At 51.4% G+C, this 24,699-nt stretch overlaps 1 protein-coding gene across 3 annotated transcripts in view; it reads right to left on the bottom strand.

Annotated features, from left to right (window-relative positions):
* Positions 1 to 24,432, bottom strand: part of NSMCE1 (NSE1 homolog, SMC5-SMC6 complex component) — a 30,859-nt gene extending 6,427 nt beyond the window's left edge. Inside the window, exons 1-2 of one of the 3 annotated variants that reach the window (XM_040973176.1) lie at positions 24,348 to 24,432; positions 15,168 to 15,314 (exon numbers count right to left, since the gene is read on the bottom strand). In XM_040973176.1, the coding sequence (XP_040829110.1) occupies positions 15,168 to 15,303 (136 nt within the window). In that variant the 5' untranslated portion in view covers positions 15,304 to 15,314; positions 24,348 to 24,432. Of the gene's footprint in view, positions 1 to 15,167; positions 15,315 to 20,287; positions 20,429 to 24,152; positions 24,258 to 24,347 lie in introns of those variants that run through there. The other 2 variants (XM_040973173.1, XM_040973175.1) reach the window with 2 other exon arrangements.
* Between the last annotated feature and the right edge of the window lie 267 nt (positions 24,433 to 24,699).

Below are 24,699 nucleotides of genomic sequence, written 5' to 3'. Positions count from 1 at the left end.
TGAAACACTTTCCTCTGTACCCAAGGCCAAGCATTCTCGTGCCTTCTTCCTTTCCCACATGAAGTAAACCTCCGTCTCTCCCGGGTCACGGGCCTGACCATTCTAGGCAAGCCTCTGTCCTCAACTGTGCCAGATCCCTGCTACCCTAACACCAAGTCCTCAAGCCTAGGAGACCTGGGGGCAAAGCCACAGTGCCTTCAAGAACCATCTGTCTGCCTGCCGCTCTCCTGTGGGCAGAAGCCACCCCTGTCCACCCCGGGTGACGCAGCGGCAAATCCCAGGGACGCTTGCCTGATACCTCACATTTTCCACCCACGAACAGCTCGTGGGTGTCATTCAGAAAAGGCACCCTGTGGGCGGATCAGAAGCCTTCGGATCCACTGGACTTTCCCAGCACCCCGACTCTGCGAGGAGCTGGCCGGCGGCCCTCCCCGCTCCACCCCGGGGCTTGTTGACTGGCTTCATTTTTCAAAAATATGAATGTTTTCATTGTATTTGCATTTACGAGAGAAAGACAACGAAAACCTCAACCACTTCCTCCCACTGTATTCACTGTGCGAACCATGCATCTACCTGCTCGGGTGTGCGGGTGCTCTCAATGCTCACCCTCCCCCCGCACACTGTCCCCCGCAGCCACCTGCTGCTCCCCGGCTGACCCCGCGGCTGCTTCTGGCTGGACAAGTCCCAGCAACCTTCCCTCCGCAGCTGCCCACTCCTCGCCCAGGTCACTAGTCCTGTGGCAGTGGGCGAGAGGGTCTAACTGGCTGGCATGGGTCCTGTTACTCGCATAACACCAAGCCCCTTCCTGAATCCACCTGGGGCGGACTTACAGAGCTAGCACCCGCATGCCAACCCTGAATGCTCACTACTTGCCGGCCACAGCAGGAGCACCCTGGTGTCCCAGACCAGCAGCTCTCTCTGGACCCTGGACCAGACTCCCCATTTACATCTTTGAAGCCTATGCACTTGAAAAGCAGAGACCAGCATGCAAAGTCTTGCAACTGCTGACTAACCCCCAATGCCCATAACAGCCATGGCTGGGCCAGGCCACAGCCAGGAGCCCAGAATGCCATCCAGCTCTCACAGGGGGCTGGCAGGTATCCATGTACTGGCTCTTGCACAGTGCCATGTCTGAACCAAGCAGGCTGTACCCGTGTAGCTTAGCTGGCTACTTGGCAGCAGGGTACATTGGTATCCTTGTGAGCTGGGGTAAAAATCACTCTCTAAGCTGAAAGTAACAGGCCTGCAAACTTGTGGCTGGAATGCACGTTATATGCTGGTAAATGGTGCATCGGGGTGCACCTTTTTCATGTCATCGTCGTCAAGACCTGGGAAGCTGAGTTACTGTCATCTTTGTAAACAAGAGCCTCGGAGACAGCTAGACAATGAGCTCAGAGTGTCCATACAGGGAACCAAGGCCTGTCTTACTCCAGACCCCAGGTTCCTGGGCTCGAAGCCACAAGGTCTCTAGAGAGACCCCAAAAAGAGGACCTATCAGAGTCCCGTGTCCTGCTACACCCGCCTGACCCTGTGACCCCCGAATCAGGAGGGATGTGATCAAAAAGAAAGGAGGGCGAGGTGGTCCAGGGAGGTGGAGCTCCAGGGGGGACAGCTGGGCAGCTGGCCCTGCCGATCACTACTGTCCCAGGTCCAGCCCTGCTGGCAGAGCTGCAGCCCTACAGGCTCAGCACCCTCTGCCAGAGGAGGAGCTGAGGATAAAGCAAAGATGCAGAGGGGGCAAACCCCTTTCTTAAGAGGAAGTACCTCTGGGGCATGGGGCAGAGGGGAGCAAAGCAGCTGAGACTCCGGGCACTTGCCAGCTGGAGGGACCTGTGTCCTCAGCTCCTCCGCACAGGAAGGGGTGGGCCGATCCCTGCAGAGAGCCCGGGCTGGCTGGCTACACACAACGCTCTTCCTCCTTTTCTCCTAAAATCCCTTTCCGATTCCACTTTGGAGCCATCCCTGTTCCCCTGGGACCGCTGGGACCTGGGCCTTAGTACACACTTGGACAGCCACTGTTGGGAAGGCTGCTGCTCTAACCTTTGACCCACTATACTTCTGTGCTAAACTAGGCACCCAAATCAAAAGTGTTATTTATAGGGACCAGAAAATACGGGGGGGGGGGGGGGGGGGGGGAAGCAAAGCCCTCAGGGACCAAACCACTTGTGAACCAACTCAAGTCCTTCTCCCATGACAGCACAATGGCTGAGTCCACTGAGTGCTGCTCCAAGTCTAGGCCAGGCCAAGGCCGGCCGCAGACATGGGTCCTGGGGGAGGAGGCCCTGGGCCAAGAGATCGGGGAGGGGGACCACACTCAGGCCACGGCCTCACAGTCCACTCGTCGGCTGTCTGGGGGAAAGGATGCTGGTGACCTTGGCAACAGCAGGTGCAGAAATGAGAGCTGTGACACTTTCAAGGCACAGCTGGCGAATGGTGCCAAGAAGAGGGGAGGGTGGGGGAGAGCTGCCCACTATGGGGTTGCAGTAGCAGCAGAGTAATCCCCTGTGTGGGTACATCAGCTCACAAACGCCCCCCACTCTCTTGGCCAACACTCAGAGCAAGGAGGGAAGAGGCATGGCTTCTGTTTTCCAAAACAGAGTCAGGGAGGCAAGCACTCACCCTCGATCACAGGCCTGGAAAGTAGCGGAGCCCAGCCCAGAAGCCAGATGTCTGGCCAGCAGTCCAGGCAACGACACAAAAACCTGGACAGGGAGGGATGTCTGAGAACAACCAGTAAGTGATAATACAGGTTGGGGGAAATGAGTTGGACTGGTCCCTGGACACACAGTCTTCCGTGCTTTGTTCTCTGGATCTTTCCCACAATAAAAGAATAATAATAATTACTTTAATTATTATTATTATTATTCCAGGGCTCAACAACCACATAATTTGACCTCAAGAGGACAGGACTTGATCTAACAGCTGTCACTCATATCCCCATTATCGGAGTATCTGGATTCAAGCGCTAGCTGCCCTCCCGATGCCAGCTGCCTGCTGGTACGGACAGTGTGGGGCAGGAGGTGGTGGCCTAGCTAGTTGCGTCGCAGCAACCCATGTGGCAGAACAGGACTGAGTTCCAGGTTCTCAGCTTCAGCCCAGGCTGGCCCTGCTACTGCGAGCCTTTGCAGAGCGAACCAGCAGAGGGGAGCTCTCTGTCTCGCACATACGTAACTTAATCACAAAGAGAAAGATGTGTGCCTACGCCACATATTAGCTCCGGGCACTGGTGACACAGCGAGGACAGGCTCTTCTAGCAGGTTGTTCGAAAGCTGCTGTTCTGATCTGTGACCCACAGAAACTACCCCTGACATCACACAGACGCTCCTAACATGCAAGAATTCGTCTTCATGATGCCTTTTGAAACCAAGGCCCTTTCTAGACAGCTTCTGAGCTGCCCGGCCCCCATCCTCCCCAAAGGCCTCAAACAAATGGCTCTGCAGGAGGGCAGAGTGGAGGTCTCTAAGCTTCCCCGCCCAGCTAAGACCACAGCAGCTCTGTTCTCCACCTCCTTCTCAGATGGCCTTGGAGCAAAGCTTGTCCCAAGTCACTAACCTGATGCCTATGGACCAGAAGCTCGGCTGTGTGGCAAACCCATATTCCAATCCAAAAACTGGGTGCCTCTGTGGCCAGCAAGTGCTCCACCAGGTTTTCATAATCCGGTAGTAGTCTGTTGTTGTTAACTTGGAAAGCTCGACGGGGCAAACAAAGCAGGCCTAGGGAGGCTGGACGCCACTGATAGCCCTCGGTGTTCAAGCTCCGGCTGTGGGCACGAAGCCTGCAGCCCCGGGCCACCAGCTGAGCAGCTCCCGTCGCTCACAGGCTGGACTGGGGACAACTCTGAGCACAGGCCTGGGTGGCACCCATCCCGGGAGAGACAACACGCACACGATGGCCAGATCACATGTCAAAACACAATTGACCCACACCACCACAAGCAACCCCCGGAACTCCCCCTGCAGGTCAGACCTCTGTGTCCACAACTAGGAACAGGGCCAGGCACCTGCCCAGGCAGCCAGAGGGACCACTGTGGTCACTGTCTCCCGAGGGCCAGAACTTCATCAGTCCCCGACAGCCTCTCTAATTCTGGTCCCTGCTTCCAGCCCAGGACCGACTGACCAGAGAAAGGCAAAGGGGCCCCCCGGACGTGTCACATTCCTCTGCATGTCTGAGTTGCTGCCAAAACACCAGTGAGGGAGGTCGACTTCCTTGCCAGGGCAGACCCCAAATACACAACCTCGTCGGGCCTCATGGAGGCCTCTTGGTTCCCTGCTCTGGGCAGGCCTCCAGCCCGGGTCTGTCCCCAGCATAGGTCAGGCTGTCGCCATGAGGTCCCTGCAGTGAGGTGACATGAGCTTGCTGCTTTTGAGCAGGCCACTTGTCCCCAGTCCTCTTCAGTCCTTTCTTGGACCCCGGTCATCTTGGGCCTGGGCATGGGACAGCTTCCCCTGGCTCCCGGGTCCCTACCCAAGGCCTGTGTCAAGCCATAACCCAGGCATCCCACATCCCTCGGGACCTGACCTGGGCTGTCTTCTTTCGCGTGTCCCTTCTCCCTCTGGCCTTGCTGCTCACTCACCCACACTGAGCTCTTCCCTGCCTCAGTCCCTTTACCTGTTTCCTTCCACTGGGGAAGTTTCTCCCCAAGACCCACAGAGCCCTTCCTCACCATCCCTACAAGTGGGACCCCCACAAAGAAAGGTCTTACAGAGACTACAACCCCAGGCTGCTCTGCCCCACAGGACACATTGCTTTGCTACTCAGCACATGGTACCATACCCCAAACTATGGCACCTCTGCCTATGAGCGGCCATTGTCCTCATTGTCCTGGCACTCCCTCCCTCACTATATCATGGGCTCCCCAAGGGCCTGGGATGACGCTCAGCAAAGAACAGTTTTCCCACGCCCCTGCAAGAACTCAGATCTGAATCTGTGCCTATGAAAAGGGGACATCACAGGGCCAGCATTTATGTCCCTCCTGCTCCTTGTCCAATGCGGCTCCCTGTGAATGGCCTGGGGAATTCAGCAAGAAGAAGGCTCAAATACTTGCACCCTTGCCACTCTCACAGACTCAGAAGGTCCCGGCTATTGGTTTCAGTCAGGCCGATGCAGCCATCTGGGGAGGGAATCAGCAGATAGAAGATCTCTCTCTCTTTCCCTCTCCCTTCCTCACTCCCTCTGTAATTCTTTGAAACAAATAAATTCAAGTAAAAAAAAATAAATAATAATAATAATAAATAAATAAAGAGGGCCTGGCACAATGGCCTAGTGGCTAAATCCTTGCCTTGAATATGCCAGGATCCCACATGGGCATTGGTTCATATTCCAGTAGCCCCACTTCCCATCCAGCTTCCTACTTGTGGCCTGTGGAGGACGGCCCAAGCCTTGGGACCCTGCACCCACGTGGGAGACCTGGAAGAAGCTCCAGGCTCCGGCTGCAGCCAGTGGGGTCTGTGGTCATGCTACTGCAAGACTGACTCCCAGCTCCTCACACGCCTCCTTCCGACACGAGATCCAGGACAGAACACATCTGCAAACAAGTGACATTTACACATGGGAGAGTCTGAAGTGCACAGCGTTCCTGGCTTGGCTGGCCCGCACAGTCCTAAAAGGGCTGCCAGGGAGCCAGCTGGTCAGTTTGGATTCCTGTATTCATGATGCCAACTGGGAGCAGGCGGGGATTGAAAATGGGCTAGGCCAGCAAAAGCCAGACCATGGACAACAGCAGTCACTCAACTGTGGTGCCCAAGCTACTGGACCCTGCAGAGTCCCACTGCAGCGCACGACTGCTTGCTACGGCGTCTGTGTGCTGAGAGGTGCGTCGGGGCACACGCTGGCTGGTGCGCTCTGTGCTTAGTCTGTCACTTTCCCGTCATGATCCCACCTGATTAACCAGAGACGCGAGCCGGCCTGGACAGGTGTGAGCTTATTGACTGCTTGTCGTGGCCCAAGGGGAGAGACGTCCAGCGCAATCACTGGACACAGAAGGAAAACATATTTGGAACAGGTTTCTAAGTACTGCTAAACCCCGCCTGGGAAAGCAGGTGCTTAAGGGAGGACCGCAGACCCACGCTGGGTCGCCAACCGTTGCCGGCAGGGTGCGGGGCACCTGATGGTGGGTGTTCAGGAACCTGAAAATAGACACAGAGGCAGCACAGCTAATATTGTCATGTAAATCAGCAGGCTAAAAACAAACCCGGCCTGAAGGCAGACACAGAGTTTGACAGAACCCGGAAACACATCTCAGACTTCAGTGTCCCTGTGACTCTGTCTTCCTTAATCTATTTCTGGCATGCGCACTTCAGCCCGTTGCTTTTTCACCCCAACATCCTATTACTTCTGCTCACCGGGATGATTTCAAAGCTGGGTTGCTTTCATCTAAAATGTTACAGACTTTTTTTTTTTTTAAATTTAGGTGTGTTCCTAAACAACAGGCAATGGAAAGCTACACCTAAGAACAAATGACATAATGATATGGACAAAATTCATTCTTAAAGGTTAGTGTTATAAGAGCAGAGAACGGTACCTTATAGCAATCGGCAACCATGAGCCCAAGAACGGATTCAAGGTAGAGATGCTGCTGGATGCTACAGCAAGTGGGCAGCCCTGGGATGGGGGATGCAGCATTTACCGCTCCTCCCACAGTCCTCACCCCACAGGACTGCGGGGAAGCCTGGCAGATGCCATGCTGGCCCACTCCCTACGCCCCGGACTTCTCTATTATGCCTGCGGAATCCCACAGTACGGCCTCAACCTCATCAGAGGGAGCCCTGGGTCAGCCCACACTGAGGACAACCCCACAATCAGAACACACCAAAGCTGAGCCAGCCCAGCTCAAGACACGCTAACCCAGTGTCACACACACACTGGATTGCAAACACAGGTTCCTTTGGAAAAATGTGAATTATTTCATCAGCTAACTTTTTCATATCCATGACATGTTGGGATGCTGCTATTTTGTGGTGCAGCACGTTAGGCCGTCATTTGCAGGATCAACATCCAGTTCAGCTCCTCACCATTCCTCTTCCAATCCAGCTCCTGGCTTACACACTGGGGAAAGCAATGGAATACAGCTTAAGTGCTTGGGTCCCGCACCCCCACAGGAGATCCGGAGGAGTACCAGGTACCTAGCTTTGGTCCAGCTCAGCCCTGGCCACTGTAACTATTTGGGGAGTAAACCAACAGATGGAAGATCTCTGTTCTTTCAAATAAACAAAATAAATCTTAAAAACAAACAAACAAAAAAACTGTTACCTTGGATATTAACGCCATTTGTTTCTTCCTACCAGAAAACTGCACTATATATGTGGCCATTGTATATACTGAATTTCAAACACATGCTACTTTATAATATATATATATATATCATATATATATACTATATAATGGTATCTACAAAATAATTAGCATGTAATCTTCAAAACTGCTTGGATAATTAGTCTTGATGTAAGGGGCCTAATGAGATGTAAAGACTAAATGCAACACAGGACCAAGCCCTTTGTTGAAGGCAATGCTACCAGGACCATCAGAAACACTTGCATGAGTCTGTGGATTAGAGGGCAGGGACATATCAATGCTCATATGCTAATTCTGCCAGTGGGACAGTGCTTATGTAAAAGAAATGTTTGTGCTAGGAAACACAGCCAACAAGTCAGGGGGGAGGAGAATAATTTCCAGTAAATTGGTAACTTAATCTCAACTAATTTAGGGGGGTGGAGTGGTGGTATTGTCTGCACTATTCTTGGGACTTTCCAGCGAATCTACAATTATTTCAAAACAAGAAAATGAACTTTCAAAAATAATCCCAGAGGCTTCTGGGAGCCCTCTGTGTGTCGGGTGTGGATGACAAGGCAGCCGGGGGAGAGGGGCTGGAACACAGCACGGCACGCCTCTTGGCATCCCTGCTGCCTGGCTGCTAGTAGCAGGGGACTGGCCGCACCTGCCACTTCCCCTAAAACAGGCACAATCAGCCCAGCCTCCCGACATTCCACAAGACACATAACTGACAGGGCTGTCCCTACAGACCTGGGGGCTCCGAAAACCCATCTGCGGAGGGGTCGGAGGTCTGCCAAGGTCAGCTCGTCAGTAAGCATGGCAAATGTCATCCTCTCCCACTGCTACAAGGGCGGACACCTAATCCCAGGACGGTGGTGGGGGTGCGTGGTGTGGGAGTTGCACAAGTTGGACCATTAGGGTGGAGTTCTCATGATTAGATCCTGGCAGCTTTACAGGACCGCATGAACACACACATATGTGCCATTCCGTCTCCGGTCACATCATCCTCTGCAAACATCCCCAGATGCCAAACCAACAGGGCCCTTCACCGTGACGGAACTGCTTCCTTGAGAAGGCTGGGCTGCCTTCGGCACTTCTTTGCAGCAATGAAAAGCTGACCAACACAAGGCTCCAGCTAAGAACCAGGCCCAGGTTTGAGTGTCCACTCACACCCCATGCTGTGCTGGCTGGACCACCTAACTCACTCTACAACAGAATCAGCTGGCTTGAGCACCTGCTCCCCAAGAGGCTTGGGGACCACAGCTCCCTTGTCTGCTTTGTTCTTAGGAAATTCAACAGAAGACATGTCCCATAACCACTTACCAACTCTCTTCAGGGTCACGCTTGAGGCTCTGCAAGCAGACACGTCCCCCAGGGTTGCACCTGTTTCATTTGGCAGAATCGGCCCGAGACTGACACTTGTATGGCACGCACAGGCAGCCAGTACTCCATGCGCTACGTTGTGCCCAGCACACCGTGTGGCCAGGACAGCAGCACCCTGAGACTGGCACCTGTGTGGCATGCACAACCAGCCAGTACTCCATGCGCTGCGTTGTGCCCAGCACACCGTGTGGCCAGGACAGCAGCACCCTGAGACTGGCACCTGTGTGGCATGCACAACCAGCCAGTACTCCATGCGCTGCGTTGTGCCCAGCACACCGTGTGGCCAGGACAGCAGCACAGCAGCAAGTCTTCACTCAGAGGTGTGAGCCCTCCAGGCCTGTCTTCACGATTTTGGCTCTTCAAGATCCTTGACACGTCCATGTCAACTTTACAACCAGTTAAGCTCTGGTGGAATCTGAGTGAGACTAAACTCTACGAATCACTTTTTGGAAGAACAGGTAACTTATCAGAACCTCTCCATTTTTCCAGATCCCATCTGATCACTCCTGGGCACAGTGTCTTAAAATTTTTGGTGTACCGATCAGATTTTTTGGCCAGATTTATTCCTTAACATTTCATGTTTTGTTTCGTGTTGTTTTGTTTTAAGAGCTGTTGCGACCACTTGGGGAGTGAATCAACGAATGGAAGCTCTTCCTCTCTGTGCATCTGACTTTCCAATACAAATAAAATTAAATCTTTAAAAAAAAAAAAGATTTTTCAATCTCACTTGAAAGGCAGAAAAAGACTGACTGGTTCCATCTCTAACCACTTCCAAAGCTGGGCTGCGCTGAGCCAGGAGCCCTGAGCTCCAGCCAGGTCCCCCCCTGTGTATGGCAGGAACCCAAGGACTGCAGTCACCACCTGCTGCCGGCCAGGACGCACATCTGCAGAGAGCTGGACTGAAAGCAAAGCAGCCACTCCCATCTGCGATGCGGGCCTCGCAAGCAGGGACTGGAGCCCACGTACCAGATGCCTGCCCCAGCGCTTCCTATTTTTGACACTATGGTACTATTTTAAGTTTCAATTTCTGATCGCTAATATACAGAAAAGCAGAGGATATTTAGATATTGACCTTGCTACAACACTGCTCGATTCACTTGTCAGCTCCAGGAGTTTTCTCACAGACTGCTCACACTGAGGACCAGTCACATGAGCAGGACTAAACAGTCTTCCTTCTTCCTTTCCCATCTAGATGCTTTTCGCTTCTTTTTCTTGCCTCAGTGCACCAGCTACAATCTCCAGTCCGGTGCTGAGTACAGCGACTAGTGTCTTGCTTCTGCTAGGAGAGGAAAAGTATTCCATCTTTTTACCACTAAGGATAATGCTAGCTATAGGTTTTAGAGATTTGCCTCATCTATTTTTTTTTTAAAATCCCTTCCTTTTATGAGGAACAGATACTGGATTCTTTAACAGTCTGGGCAGTCAGTGAACTCCTCACTCAAGCTCTGACCACTGGGGCCCTGCACATCCTCCTGTGACAAACGGCCACTCAATCACGCCAGGGGAGATGTGCGATTTTGTCAACCACCTTCCCAGAATCTACACAAATAACTTTTTCTTCCGTGTCCGAGCTTATGTTGATTGGCACATACTGAACCGAGCCTGCATTCTCAGGATAAAGCCCCCTTGGTCATGCAGCACCGTCCTTCTTACACACTGCTGCGTTAGATTTGCCAGAATCATCCTTCGAATTCTCGCACCTATAGTCATGAGGGACTCTGGTTTGTGGTTTTCTCTTCCTGCAACATGTGTCTGGTTTTGGTATCAGAGTAACGCCGGCCTTACAGAAAACAGCTGGAAGCATCTGCTTCTCTTCGGGTTTCTGGGACAGTATGGGTAGATATGGCATCATTTTCCCCTTCGATTTTGGACAGAAGCCTTCTGGGCCTCAAATGCGTGCTATTCCCAGTCCAGGAACATCTGGCTGTTGTTTGATCGTCTCAGCGGGCTCGTTCTCTAACCTCAGGTAGTTCCCCAGCTGACCAAATCATTTGTGGTTGGAGGGGAGGCACTCTAGAAACCTCTTCAGCTTTCTCTCCATGCTCCTCTCGTCTGTTTTACTGCCAAACCGGCACCCTGTCCTGCCAACCTGAGGCTCTCTGTGCCAAGGCCTGAAACATCTCCCGAGATGGTGAGCTGGTTCCCATCACCTCCTGTGGGGTGAGAAAGACACTTGGCCCTTGTCCCGGGTTCCTAGCACAGACTTCCTAAAACCTTCCTGAGCAGCACAGTGATCTGAGTGTCTGTTTTCCCACCTAGGGAACTGCGAGCAGGCCCCTAGAGAGCCTCAGGAACACATAGTCATGGGTCACTTTTCCCTCTTTACCACAAACCCCTGAAACAGGCTACCTGTGAAGAAAAGGCTCCTTGCACCTTGCGGTCTTGGCGGCTCACAGACCTAGACCACTGGCCTGGTGTGTGGTGAGGATGGCAGCCGAGGGTCACACACAGAGTCGGCAAGCTGAGGGGGCAGCCAGGCCCACCAGGCACTTCTACAATCAACCTCTCATGAGAACGACCTTCTGAAGGCATGCCCCTGTGAGGAGCTCCTACTGTGCTGACCCCAGGACACCACCTTGATGGGCATCATCCATTAACACACTAATATCCAAACTATACAGGCAAAAAAAAGCCTTCAATGAGAAGTCTGAATTTCTAGCCCTACCCTCCAAGTCTGGGGAGAGGAAGAGCTAAACTGTGGACCAACCTTGCCATGAGGCCTTTGTTAAAACAAAAACAAAAACACCTCAGAGGTGGGCTCTGGAGAACTTGCAGCTGTTGGATGTATCTGGGTGCAGGGAGGGTAAGTGACCCTAAGAGTCTGGTGGCATGACACCACCCCCACCTTCTGTGCCCTGCCCTGTACCTGACTGGGGTCTGCCCATTTCTAAGTCTTACCCTGAGTTCTGTGACTCATTCTGGTAAACCAGGCATGAGGATCGAGTTACAGGAACCCTTGATTTGTTGCCAGGGAAGACACAGGTGGCCCAGGACTCACGGCTGGCACCTGAAGTTGGGGCAGGCCCATGGGGCCAAGCATCTTTAACTTACAGATCTAACGCCAACTCCAGGAGAGCCGACTTCTCACCCCCAGGTGATACCTGGAGAACTGGAACAGCAGTTCTCAACTGACACATTTAGTCCCATGTGGCGGGAGAAACCTTCACTGTCCTTCACTGCTTAATGCCCAGGAATCACAGATTTATCCACCTGAGCTTGTTGCAGGCGGGAAAAGCACATCTTTACCGAAAGTAGGCATCATCAAACCCAAGTCTTAACAGCTACTCCCTGGGTCTCCTGCACCCACTTTCCTCACTGGCTCATACTTGTCTGCATGACTCATGAGACCCGCAGGGAAGCAAATAGCTCCCGTCACCAGTGCCAGGAGGAAGGAACATCTGCACACACAGCAGCTCTGCCTCCACCCCTGCGGTCCCCAGAGCAGGGAGCACGGAGGTCTCCGTGCCTTTCTGAAAAGCAACCCCATGGCTCGGCCCTGGGAACAAAATCTAAACTCCCCTCTAGCCAGAACATCAGGGCATTTGTCTTCCTTTACAACCAGAGGCCAGAAAAAGAAACCCTTTGATAAACTGGCACTGTGTGGCACAACGGACTAAGCCACCAAGTACAACCCAGTCATCCTATCATCAGAGCAGCCAATCCAGCTTCCTGCCAATGCGCCTAGGAGAGCAGGAGATGACAGTCAAGGTGCTGGGCTCCCTGGTCCCCACATGGGAGAGCCAGGTGGAGGTCCCACCTCTGGTTCTGGTTTGACCTAGCCTGGCCCCGACAATCGCAGCCCCAACCGTGTGAGTGAGCGAACCCGTGGATGGAAGATCTCCTTTACGGCTCTCCTTCTCACTCTCTCTTAACACTACCTTTCGCATAAATACGCAGCAGTACTGCTGACAGTGTCTGGCACAGCAGGTGAAGCTGCTTCATGGAATGCCAGCATCCCACAGGAATGCCAGCCTGAGTCCTGGCTGCTGCTCCACTTTGGATCCAGCCCCTTGGGAACACACCTGGGAAAGCAGTGGAAGACGGCCCAAGTGGCCTCTGCAGCCCCCGAGAGACCCGGATGAAGTTCCAAGCTACTGTCTTCTTCCTGATCCAGCCCCAGCTGCTGTGGCCATCTGGGCAATGAACCAGCTAATGAAAGATATTTTTCTTTTTCTCTATCTCTCCTTTTCTCTCTTTGACTTTGTCAAGTAATAAATGTTTTAAGAAAAAAAAAATTTTGATAAATTGGACAAACCCTGGGGGAAAAAAAACAATTAGAATAGCTTACAGTTTCAATAACTTATTTGTTTCACAATTAGAAGTTAAACACTTTTCCAGTTGGTATAAGGGGACTTTCCTGGACATCTCACCAAAACACACAAGATTAACAGCACTGTATCTCACAAATATTTACTTAATTTCCAAAATGTCTTAGCCTCCTGCACTGCTTTTTAAAATCTTGCTATTGACAAGAACGCTTGGGAACACTCGTTGTTGTCCTTTTGGTGATGGGAACAGCGGCAGCTGGAAACACAGCCCTGCTCACCTTCACCGGACCCAGGCTGTAAAAAGCGGGAAGAATTCGGCAGAGCTCCCCTGCACACGGGATGTTCTGAGAGAGTGCCCGACCACATTCACCAATCCTGGATTCCAGCAGAGTGCTACAGTTGCCAGTCTTCGCTCATCCTTGTTCCTTTCTCACTGTGCCTGATGTGCACATTCAGCCTTATTACCCGTATGAGGGCATGCCTTGGAAGACACAGAGACACAGCACATGCGGGTGTCGGTAGTGAGGGCTCTGCTCGGTTCCAGACAGCTCCTGCAAGTGCTGGGATGCACTGCTCCCTGCCGCCCCCTGGCCCCCCACAGCCAAGGGGACACACTGTAAGGACTTTCCTGAGTGAGCTCATGAAAGCTGTAAAGGTCAGATAAAGGCAACAACACTTTCGTTCTTAGTTCTAAGGATCACACGGCTTCTTACGCTGAACTGTGAAACTTCCCCAGCAACCTTCAAGCTCACGTTCACAACCAGTACAGGGCATGAGAAGGGAAGAGGCAGCGCCTGTCCGTCAGTGGAAGGTCAGGACGAGCATTCCTTCGCCCATCTCAGCAGGGCTCCTACGAGAAGGCTGAAGGTTCTGTCATCCCTTTTTTTTTTGAAAGACGGGGAGAGATCTTCCATCTGCTTTTTTACTCTGCAGATGCATGCAACAGCTGGCTAGGCCTGGCAGAAGCCAAGAGCCAGGAGTTCCATGAGGGTTCCCTGCAGGGGGACGGCGGCCCCAGCTCCTGGACTATCAAGCAGCTGCTTCCCAGCGCATGAGCACAAACCTGGATGGGCAGCAAAGGCGGACCTGGAGAGCCCAGGCACTCTGAAATGGGGTGCAGGCACCCCCAAGAGCAGGCTTATGCCCCTCCCCCAAAACACCTGTCCTGGCGCTACTTTGTCAGGGGTAAGAAAAGCCAGCTTGATGGGTTAGCATTCCCTTTCGACACAGAGCTCTCTCCAGGCGTCCCCATCCCCTCGAGGTCAGGCCGTCACCAGAGGGAAACATAGCACTGGTCATGTCACTTTCTTGCTGAGACTATTTCACGAGCTGTGTACTGTCCGTGGGACCAAGCTCAAGGTGACCTGTACAATGTGCAGGGCTCCTCGTGACCTGTAAGCGCACTCCCCCCCAACCCGCCCAAAGCAAGCAATTCAACGGCATTCTTGTCTAGGGTTTCTCATGGTATGCTTTCGCTAAGCCAACGAAGTTCAGGTAGACAGAATTAAACACGGTTAAACAGGTCTCCTTATTGTGTGACACCACACACCCCACCACCAGCCAAGCCTTTAACTTGTTCCTACTCTCACCAAGCTTCCAGAATGTCCCATGGAATGCCCCCTGAGACTCGTGCCAGCAACCTCTCACTCTTCCTTCTCTAGCCTGAGAGCAGTCTGCCTCAGCACCCACCATCGCCTCTTCTCCTCTCTGAGCCTGAGAGCTGGTACTCCATCTCCAAGGGAGACCAGAACCTCACACCTGCTTAGTCACCCCTCCCAAGGGCCCACCCAGAAGATGGCTCAGAATGGCCAAAGCTTCCTGGGGGCAGGGACGGCCCCCAACTCCAGGCTTGGCTGACTCTAGGCTGGGCCCTTAATCACCATGCTGCCAGCTGAATGCCTTCCATGGGCTTTGTGTGTATCAAGTGCTTCAAACTCTGACCCATCCTCTTTGTCACACACAATTACCAGCCCCCTCCGAGAGACCAGAAAATGGAGGCTAGAGCAAGTGTTTGGAGCCTTGGCATCAACTGTGATAAACCAGTCAGTCTCAGAGTCCAACGTTTTCTCCCTTGGGCTAAATGCCACATTTGGGGGGGGGGGGGAGAAGAAAAAAAAAAGAAAGAAAAACAAGCTATGGCCAGTAAGATAAGAAAGATGACCATGGGGGACGGCTGGCTGCAGGGTTATACCGGTCCTTGCTCAGGACAGTGCCACAGCCTGCTGGGGGCGGGGCAATGCCACTTACGGTCGTGGACCTTGTAGCAGTGTCTCTGTAGACGCTCCACTTCCCACTCCTCCAGCACGCCATGAGTCATGAGCAGCTGCAGGAACCGCCGGTGGACGTCGGTCATGACGCCCGACTTTCTCGCACTCCCCTGCATGGAGGAGGGAACTGAAAAAAAAAAATCACAGAAATGCCATCATCACCGAGCAGCGGCCTGAGGTTTTAAACACTGACAGGTCCCAGCCTGTTACGCTTTCCAAGTGACCGCCTCTCCGAGCATCACCTGACTTGGCCGACTCAGGCTGCAGTCACATCCATCACACACAGGGGCACTCAGGGCGCTCCCCCTTTCCCCTGACCTCAGACCCAGCCAGCTGCCTTCCTGTTACTATGGCACTGCAGTGCACACCACCGCATTGGCCAGCAGTTGTTCTGGACACAGGAGCAGAAGCTGCCGGCCCAGGGAATCCTTGCTTTTTACCCACTTTGCAGGCTAACACTCTTCAAACTAAGGGGTCATTTGGCAGGAAGTTTTATAATATGTGGAGATAAAGGGGAGGAGGAAAGAAACGGGAGGCAAGCAGCCCGGTTAGACTCCAGGAACTCCAGTAAGTAAATGGGAGGCAAAGTAAGCAGTCCATTCTACTCAAGAGTCCAACAAATGAAGATGAGCAAATCAAGCAGGCTGAGCAGTGAGGGCGAATGCCAAGAAGGACAACCATCATGAATCCCACAAAATCTCACACAGATAAAGCTTTAAATAACCAACTCAGCAGATCATCGTAAAAATGTAGAATACCACAGTTACAATCACAGGGAAAAAAGTCATATTCCTCCCAAAAGAGCAACAACTAGACTGACAGCTGACTATACCATAGCAATAGTAGAAGTCAACAACAATGGAAAGACATCTTCAACACTCTTGGAGACTGCACGCCTCGACTGAGACCACTGAGCCCAGCTGGAGACTGTGCATGGACTCAAAACTGCCCGAAATGACAAAGAACTGAAAGAGCCAGTGATGAGAAAAAGCCTAACCAGAGGAAATTCCAACACAGGGATTTCAAGTGAAAAAGAAAGTGATAACCAGTCCTGGTTCAATGGCTGGGCTGGATAATACTCTGCCCTACGGGTGCCAGGATCCCATACAGGCACTGGCTCATATCCTGGCTGCTCTACTTCCCATCCAGCGCCCTGCTGTGGCCTGGGAAAGCAGCAGAGGATGGCTTAAAGCCTTGGAATTTTGCACGCATGTGGGTGACCTGGAAGAAGCTTCTGGCTTCTGGCCCCAGATCAGCTTAGCTCTGGCCGCTGTAGCCATGTGGGAGTAAACCAGTGGACAGAAGATCTTTGCCTCTCTTCTCCCCGTAGACCTACCTTTCCGATAATAATAAGTAAATCTTAAAAAAAAAAGTGATACTAGTTGGAAGATCAAACATGTAGCACTGTAAATACTATTAATAAATAAAATGTAGGGGCCATGTGGCATGGTGGGTTAGGCTGACAGCTGCATTCCAATCCCATGCTGGTTCATGCTTTGGCTGCTCCACTTTTGACCCAGTTCTCTACAAATGTGCCTGGATGAACAGCAGAATTTGGGGCAAGTGTTTGGGCCCCCATACCAATATGGGAGACAGGATGGCGTTCCTGGCCCTTGGTTTCAGCTTAACCCATCCCTAATGTGATCATTTGGGAATGAACCAGCAGATATCAGCATCTCTCTCTCTCTTTTCCTCTCCTTCTCTCTCCCCCTTCCTCCCTCCCTACCCCACTTCTGCCTCTCCTTTTGCTTTTCAAATAAATAAATAAATAAATCTTTTTTAAAAAAAAACACACACAAAACAATAGCATATAGATTGGGATAGTAAGTGGTCACTAAAATTGGTGTTCTTTTTGTGATGGTTGGGAGTCAAGACACTTGTAAATGTTACACTAATTTCGCAAATTTCTAGAGTAATCAATTTAAAAACAGAACATTTAATTTTTAAATTGGAAAAAATAACGTAACTGAAAGAAATAATCACATGACAGGCAAATAGGAGAGGAGAAAAAAAGAGAAGAGACAAAACAGATACAAAAAAAAAGACTCAAATGAAATGAATCAAATTAATAAAAAAATGGGCCAAAGGTTTCCAATCTAAAGAAGTGTTAGATCAGAGCTAAAAACCTGTCAAATTCATAGAGAAGACCTAGTTGTGTAAGTTACTCTTCAATAATGTTTTTAAGTTTTTTTCTTCTGTTGGTTATTTGTTTGTTTTATAAATAACTGCCATTTGCTGTTTCACTCTCCAAATGGTCACACTGTCCAGAGCTGAGCTGATCAGAAGCCGGGAATCTCTGGGGGGACTCCCATGTGGGTGCAGTGACCCAAGGATCAACACTCAATTCCCAAGATGTTAGCACTTACAATGCTTGGGGAACCCAATAACAGAGCCACAAAACAGCAAGGTGACACTGTCAAAATTACAGAGGTTAACACAGAACGTCAGACCACAGTGGGAATAACGCGCCCTTCATGTAAACTGATGAAGGAAACAAAATCATCACTCATACAACACAGAAAGCTGCATCTTCAGGACAGCCATAAAACACAGCACCTGGCATCTCCAGAACACAGAACAGTCCCAGAACAGGGCTGTCTCTTGAAACAACACACTGGACGGCAAAGCAAGTCTCAGCAGAACCTGCAGGCCGGGTCAAGTTTGTTCTGTCATCTGACCACAGGCCGTGACATTGGCAAGGACATTGGTATCAAGAGATAATTAGGGAAGGAACCACTGCTTGGAATTTCCAAAACACTTCCAGATAATCTATTATCAGAGGGGAATTATGAAAGGAAATTAGAAAATGTTTTTGCATTGAACATTACACATAAAATCTGGTGGGAGCAGCATACATTTGGTACAGGTCAGGAGCAGGCCAGACTGGGTCAGTCCATATCACCAACTGGCAGATTCGAGTGCCAGAATGGAGTGTGGGTCAGGCTGGGTAAGGGTGCAATACCAGCCAGTCCACATGAGGGCCGGATTTGGGGGCTGGCAGGGCTGGGCTAGGCCATAGCCCCCACCAGCCTGAGTTGGAACTGAGGGTGGGCCTGGCCTGGCCAGGCTACAGACCCACTGGCAAATGCCGAGGTGAAGGGGCTGTGCCTGACTGGGCACCCTGTGAAACACGGGGGCAGGGAGATGGCCCCAGTGAGGGGGCTTCAAAGGCTCACCTGCTGGGCCACTACTCCCACTGTTGAGCATGAGAGCTGGGATGGGGGCGGACCAGGCCAGGCAGGGCCACATCCAATGGCCTACATGTGAGTTGGATCAGGGAAAAGCCAGGCTGGGCTGACTGTACCTTCTGGTATATGCATAAGCCAGTGTCGGTATAGATTGATTGGGCTTTGCCACAGCATCAGCTGGCAGATACTGGCACAGGGGCCAAATTCTGTCAGGCACAGGCATGGCTTAGACAGATCATGGAACCTGCTGAAACCAGTGTAGACTGGATAGTGGGACTGGTTGGGACAAACTGGACTTCAATACCCATCCGCATGTATCAGGGCTGAATGGGATGTGGGACAGACAGGACCAGTCTGCTGTACATACTGGCAAGCACAGGAACCAAGGCAAGGGTGGGCCTGGTGGGGGCTTTTGTGGGTCGCTCTGACTAGACTGCAGCTCCCACTGGTTTACATGAAGGCTGAGTATGTGGTGGGCAGGATCAGGCTGGGCTCCAACAGCCATCAGGTTTCATAAAACACGGGGAGGAAGACAGAACTGACCCAGGAATTGCAACTACCAGTGTGTACATAGGCTGATTTGGGTGACAGACAGTGCCAGACCCTGTATGGCCAAACACACACAAGAATCAGGTCTGGGATGGCCTCACATGAGGTTTCTATGGCAATCCCTACCAACTGAGTTGCTGAACTCAGAACCCTAACCATGGAGAGAACTGCAGGTTCCATGGGCTGACTGTGGGAATGGATGTGTCAAGAGCTGGGCCTCCTCAGTGGCTCAGATGGAGCAGATGACAGCATATCCAAATGTACATGGGGGATAGGGCAGTACATCGGGGCCTCCAGAGGACACCTGGTACCATGGCAGAGGACAGAGGACAGAACAAATTGATAACTACCCCAGCCAATAATTGACAGTGTAGATCTGGGCAGATAGAGACACGAAGGTGGACTATAACGGCCTGTGGATTCGGGAGAAATTTCATGGTGACTGGAGTGGCAGGTCTGCCAGCAACTCAGGACTGTTGAACTACCAAAACCTCTTGAGAAATTCATGGTGTTGTAAATTCCTATTTTTCTTCCTGCTGTTGATTTTGTATTGTGGCTTTTCATTTAAGAGTGATGTGAGGTGACTGTGTAATGGAGATTATCATATCCAGATGTGAGGATGCAGTGCAGTGTGCATCTCTACTTCCAGATCAAAGATGGACTACTAATGAAACTATTAGCTGAATCTTGACAATGAGAGGCTGGACTCTGCCATTGTCCATGCCAGCAATGATGAGCATGTGACTGTTTATGAAGAGCTATGCTATAGTAATGATACGCGGGAATTTGGTGGGGGGATTTAGGGAGAAGGCAGAGGAAATCAAAATTAATTAATTTTTAAAAATCTGGTGGGAAATACAGGAAATGAACAGCCTTACATGCTTCTGTTTTTGTTTTTGTTTTTGTTTTAGAGGGGAGCCCTAAAAACTAACCACTGGCACACCCAGTAAAGCTACTTGAACAGCACATCTAGGAATGCCGGATGAACACAGTGGTGCAGAGGGCTAAGCCACAGCCCACAGTCTGCAACACCAGTGGCCCCTAACATCAGGGGTTTCAGTCCAGGATAGTCCACTTCCCATCCAGCTCCCTGCTTGTGGCCTGGGAAGGCAGCAGAAGACGGCCCAAGTGCTTGGGGCCCTGCGCCCATATGGGAAACAAAAGCAGTTCGAGGATCTGGACTTGAGCCTGGCCCCAGCCACTGCAGCCGTCCGGGGAGGGAATCAGTGGATGGAAGACTCTCTCTCTTTCTCTCTCTCTGTGCTCTCCTTTTCAAATACATAAGTATTTTTTTTTAATTCAAACAGTGGTAAAGGAGAGAGGGCCAGTATGCCAAGCAGCAGGTGAAACATCACGTACTTACCGTATCACAGCCCCGGTGTGAGTCCCGACTGCTCCACTTCCAAGCCAGCTCCCTGCTGATGCACCTGGGCAGGCACTGGAACAAGGCCCGAGTACTTGTGAGTCCAGGACACCCACATGGAAGACCAGGATGGAACTCCTGGCCTCAGCCTGGCCCAGCCATGGCTCTTGGGGTCATTTGGGAGTGAACCGGCAGATGTTACATCTCTCTTTATCTCTCCCTAACTCTGTCATTCTGCCTTTCAAATAAATAAACCTTCAGACAAACAACAACAAACACCAGTTAAGAGATCCAAGTCCCATACTGATGTATTTGAATTCCAAATCCTGCTCCAAGCCTCACCCTGATGTAGATCCTGGGGGACGGGGTGATGGTTTGGGAGGTGATGTTGCTGCCACTCACACTGGAGACCCGGACTGTGTTCCCGGCTCCCATTTTTGGCCTGACACAGTACCGACCATTGTAGGCGTCTGGACAGCAGATGGAAACCCACCCTCCCTCTCTCACTCTCTGCCTCTCAATATAAACAAATAAAAATTAAAATAGAAAAGGAACCATAAATTGAGAAACCTCCCAAGATTTCTTTGGACAAATAAACACTATTCAATATTCAGTAGAGTATTACCAATCATAAACACCACAGACGTCTCTAAAAGGTATTATTATACATGATTTGTAACAATCTGGAATTTTAAAATGTGCACAATAAAAAGTTCATTCAATACTGATGGCAAACTGATGTGAAGAGCCCAACAGTCCAAGAACCATTAAAGCATTTGTGGGAAAACTCAAGTCTCATTGACTTTACTGAGAAATCCTACCAAGAATTCTAGAAGCAAGTAATTTCAGATGTGACCCAAACTATCTTGGAGCCTGACAAGAGGAAACTCAATGCAACCCCTGGGACGGGATTCAAAATGAGAGAAACTTCTAGACCAGTGTCTTCAGGAACAAGAGCAAAGTCCTAAGCAAAGTACTAAGCAGCTGACTCTGGCATTGTAAGAATGATGGCATGGCATCACTCAGCAGGCCTGATCCAGCAGGGCCTCAACGCCTGAAAAGAGCCATGAGTCACCACAGAAACAACACAGAGGGAAAGCCCGTGCTCATCTCAATGCGCGCAAAAAATAGCTGACAAAATTCAACTTACATTCATCCGGGAGACCTAACCAACATGTAATAAGAGCATCTTTAGCTACTAAACAATAGCTGCAAAACAGCTGCAGCAGACACGACACTTGGAGATGAAACGGTAGAAGCAATCACACCAAAATTCAAGTAAATCCAGAGTCAGTGAATCGATGCGATTGCAGTCAAAATCGCAACAGGCTTTGTGTATGCGATCTGACAAGCTGATTGCAAAATTCTCCTAAAAACCTAGAGGCAAAGTGGCACATTCTTGGAGAAGGTAATGGCGGGAGGCATCAAGATGTATTCTAATGCTGGAGTGACGAACACACGTGGCAATAGTGCAGGGGTGAAGGTAGACGAGGAAGAGAACAGGGCAGACAACTCAAAAACAGGTGCACAGATACAGACCCCGGACGCGCTGGGGAAAGGGACTCCAGATAAAGGCAAACTTCCCAACAAAAAGGCACCAGAACAGATTATCCATGCATGCCAACATACACCATGCAGTCCCTACCTCGCACTGCACACACGTATTCTAGAGACAAAAAGCCAGGAGAGAGGAAAAGCAACACTCATGCAGGATGGGACAAAGGGCTACCCCAAAGGCCCGCAGGGAGAGAAGGACTGCTCCAGAAGGTATTAAAAACTGCCCTGAAGACTCAGAAATTGGACTTTGTTCAAATTAAGAGCCTCTGCCACAAACCCTGGCAAGAGACTCAAAGAACTGGGGAGGGGAATTGACACTACAAACTGGAAGGTATCTGAGAAAGGATTCCTCTGAATCAGGAAGGGAAAACACAGTCGTATGAGAAGCATGGGCAACACATTTTTGCAAAAGGAGCAAGTACAAATAGCGAACACAAAGATGTTCAATCTCAATGCTTTGATCAGGCAAATCGGCATTAGAACCACAGGGAAATAACCAACCACTTGAAAGGCAAAAACTTGAAAGAACGGCTGAGCCTAAAACTTCCCATCCATTGCTGGTAGAATATATATTTTAAAACTTTTTATATGTATCTTTACTGGAAAGGCAGATTTACAGAGAGGAGAGACAAAGAGAAAAGATCTTCCATGTGCTGGCTCATTGCTCAAATGGCAGCAATGGCCAGAGAGGTCTGGTCCAAAAGCTGGGAGTCGGGAGCTTCCTCTTGATCTCTCATGTGCGTGCAGGGTCCCGGGCACTTGAGCCATCCTCTACTGCTTTCCCAGACCCCAAGCAAGGAGCTGGATCAGAAGCGAAGCAGCTAGGACATGAACCAATGCTAATATGGGATCCCTGTACTTGCAAGGTAGAATAGCCAATTAAGCCATTGTTGCTGGGACCAGAATATAAATTCTTAACAACCAGGGGTGGATAGACGTTAGGTGCTTGGGGCACCTGTGTCCCCCATTATTATCTCAGGTGTCTGCTCCTGACCCAGCTTCTGGAAGGCGCACCCTGCAAGGCAGCGTGGGTCACGGCTCAAGTACGTGGATCCCTGACCCGCACACGGCACAGCCAGCCAGCCAGAGAGCCCAGCTCTTGGCTGCCACCGGGGGTTAGGAATACAAATGGCTTTCTTCGTCTCTTTGACTCTCTGCTTGTCAAATAAAATGAAAGGGGGGAAATGCGAAATAAATCCCCTCCCAAGTCCATAATGTGACCCAAGAAACCTGTTTACAGAGGCACCACGTAGAAACACAAAGTCTGGCAGTTGCATGAAAGCTGTATGAAGCAGTGACAATCATGCTGCAAAGATGGTTAATCACGCAGAGTAACCCACAGCAACAGATGGCGTCTCAAAAACAGAACGCCCGTGCGCAAACACCAAGTCACACGAAATGCCCATTGGGATGAGCTGATAAAACGCCAAAGCCTGCAAAATCATCCCCTGCTGTCTTCATTACACAGACCTAGCACAGGTGGTGAAAAGTGCAAAGAAAAACCAGGGAGTAACACGGGTCTACAATGAGGTGTGATCCCTTCTCTTGGCAGTGGCGAAGGGGCCTCATTTCATGTTGGGTCTTCCACTTCTCCTCAAGTTAGTAGGCCTGTTGCGTGTCATCATTAACAAGAAAAAGCAGGTGGGAAAGCAAGCGTGGCAGGGACGCACACAGGTGTGCTGGTTCCACCCCCCACGAGGTCACTCCTGGCGAGGAAGAGGGTCCGTAGGTGGGGTGCAAGACCCTAACCCAGGACATGCACCAGCTTCCTAAATCATCGTGGGCCAGAAAGGCTTGTGGAGCAAGTTAATCTCCATCAACAGGAAAAATAAATGAACCTAAAGATCCGATCTCCATTCCCCAAGAGCCTGAAAACAAAAACGTGCGGCCGGGGGGGGGGAGGGGAGGGGAACACAACAACAGAGACACCAGGCCTCCTTCCACCTTCCCCGCACCTGAGCAAATCTGAGTTCTGCACCCCAGAAGGACACTCCAGGCACGAAACTGAGGGGGCGCGCGGGGCGCCGTGACGAGCCGAGGGGTCGCCCGAGGACCCCGGCGTGGATACCATGTTCATACTTTACCCACCCTAATAGCACGACTTTTAAAATGTTCGTGTGCTGAGGGGCCGGGCTCCCAGCCCGTTTGCTCAGCAGCCCAGGGGATGCCCAGAGCCACCGCCGCCCGGCTCCACACGTGATCATGGCACAGGAGGCGCCCACCCCACCTTCACCACACCTCCTCGCCTTTCCCGACACCCCCTTTTTCTGTCCCTGTAAGTCCCAAATCCCCACTCGCCCAAAATTACCCGCCACACACGGCCGGAAGACGGACTCGGATCCTCTTGGGAGGCGGGGCGAAGGCGAAGGCGCCACTCCCATTGGTGGCTTCCGGGGGATTGCCCTGCCTGGTATGTGACGCGCTTCCTGTTTTCCCGCTCTCGCCGTCCCCTGACGGCCTCCGGCTAGGAGTTACGCGGTTTCCCGCTGCCCTTCTTCCTTACCGAGTGGGCTTGCGTGTCCCTGACGGAAATCCGGGAGTGGCCGGCTCGTGCAGGGTCGGTAGGCGTCCCCTCAGGGCCTGGCCTGGCCCACGGTTTCCGATCGAAGGGACTGACGGTCCAAAAGGAGGGTTCTGGGGTCTCATGGCCCCCGGCTGGGGTCCTAACGCTGTCCGTCCAGGACTTAGCTAAGGGCCTGGACCGCGCTGAGCCTCGGGGCTTTCTTCCGTTAGACGGGAACCTAGTCCTTAGGAAAGACTAGATGTTCCGAGAGAAAAATGCGAGTTAGCTGCTTAGCATCGTATGAACGTTCTTGTGAGAGCGTGTGCTGCTCGGATGCACCCTGGAGGAAAAG

The sequence above is a fragment of the Ochotona curzoniae genome, unplaced genomic scaffold (assembly GCF_017591425.1).
Source record: "Ochotona curzoniae isolate NIBS_2020 unplaced genomic scaffold, NIBS_Ocur_1.0 contig_2321, whole genome shotgun sequence".
Taxonomy (NCBI): Eukaryota; Metazoa; Chordata; class Mammalia; order Lagomorpha; family Ochotonidae; genus Ochotona; species Ochotona curzoniae.
The sequence above is the reverse complement of the archived record's forward strand: the minus strand, read 5'-3'. Positions and strand labels throughout refer to the sequence as shown.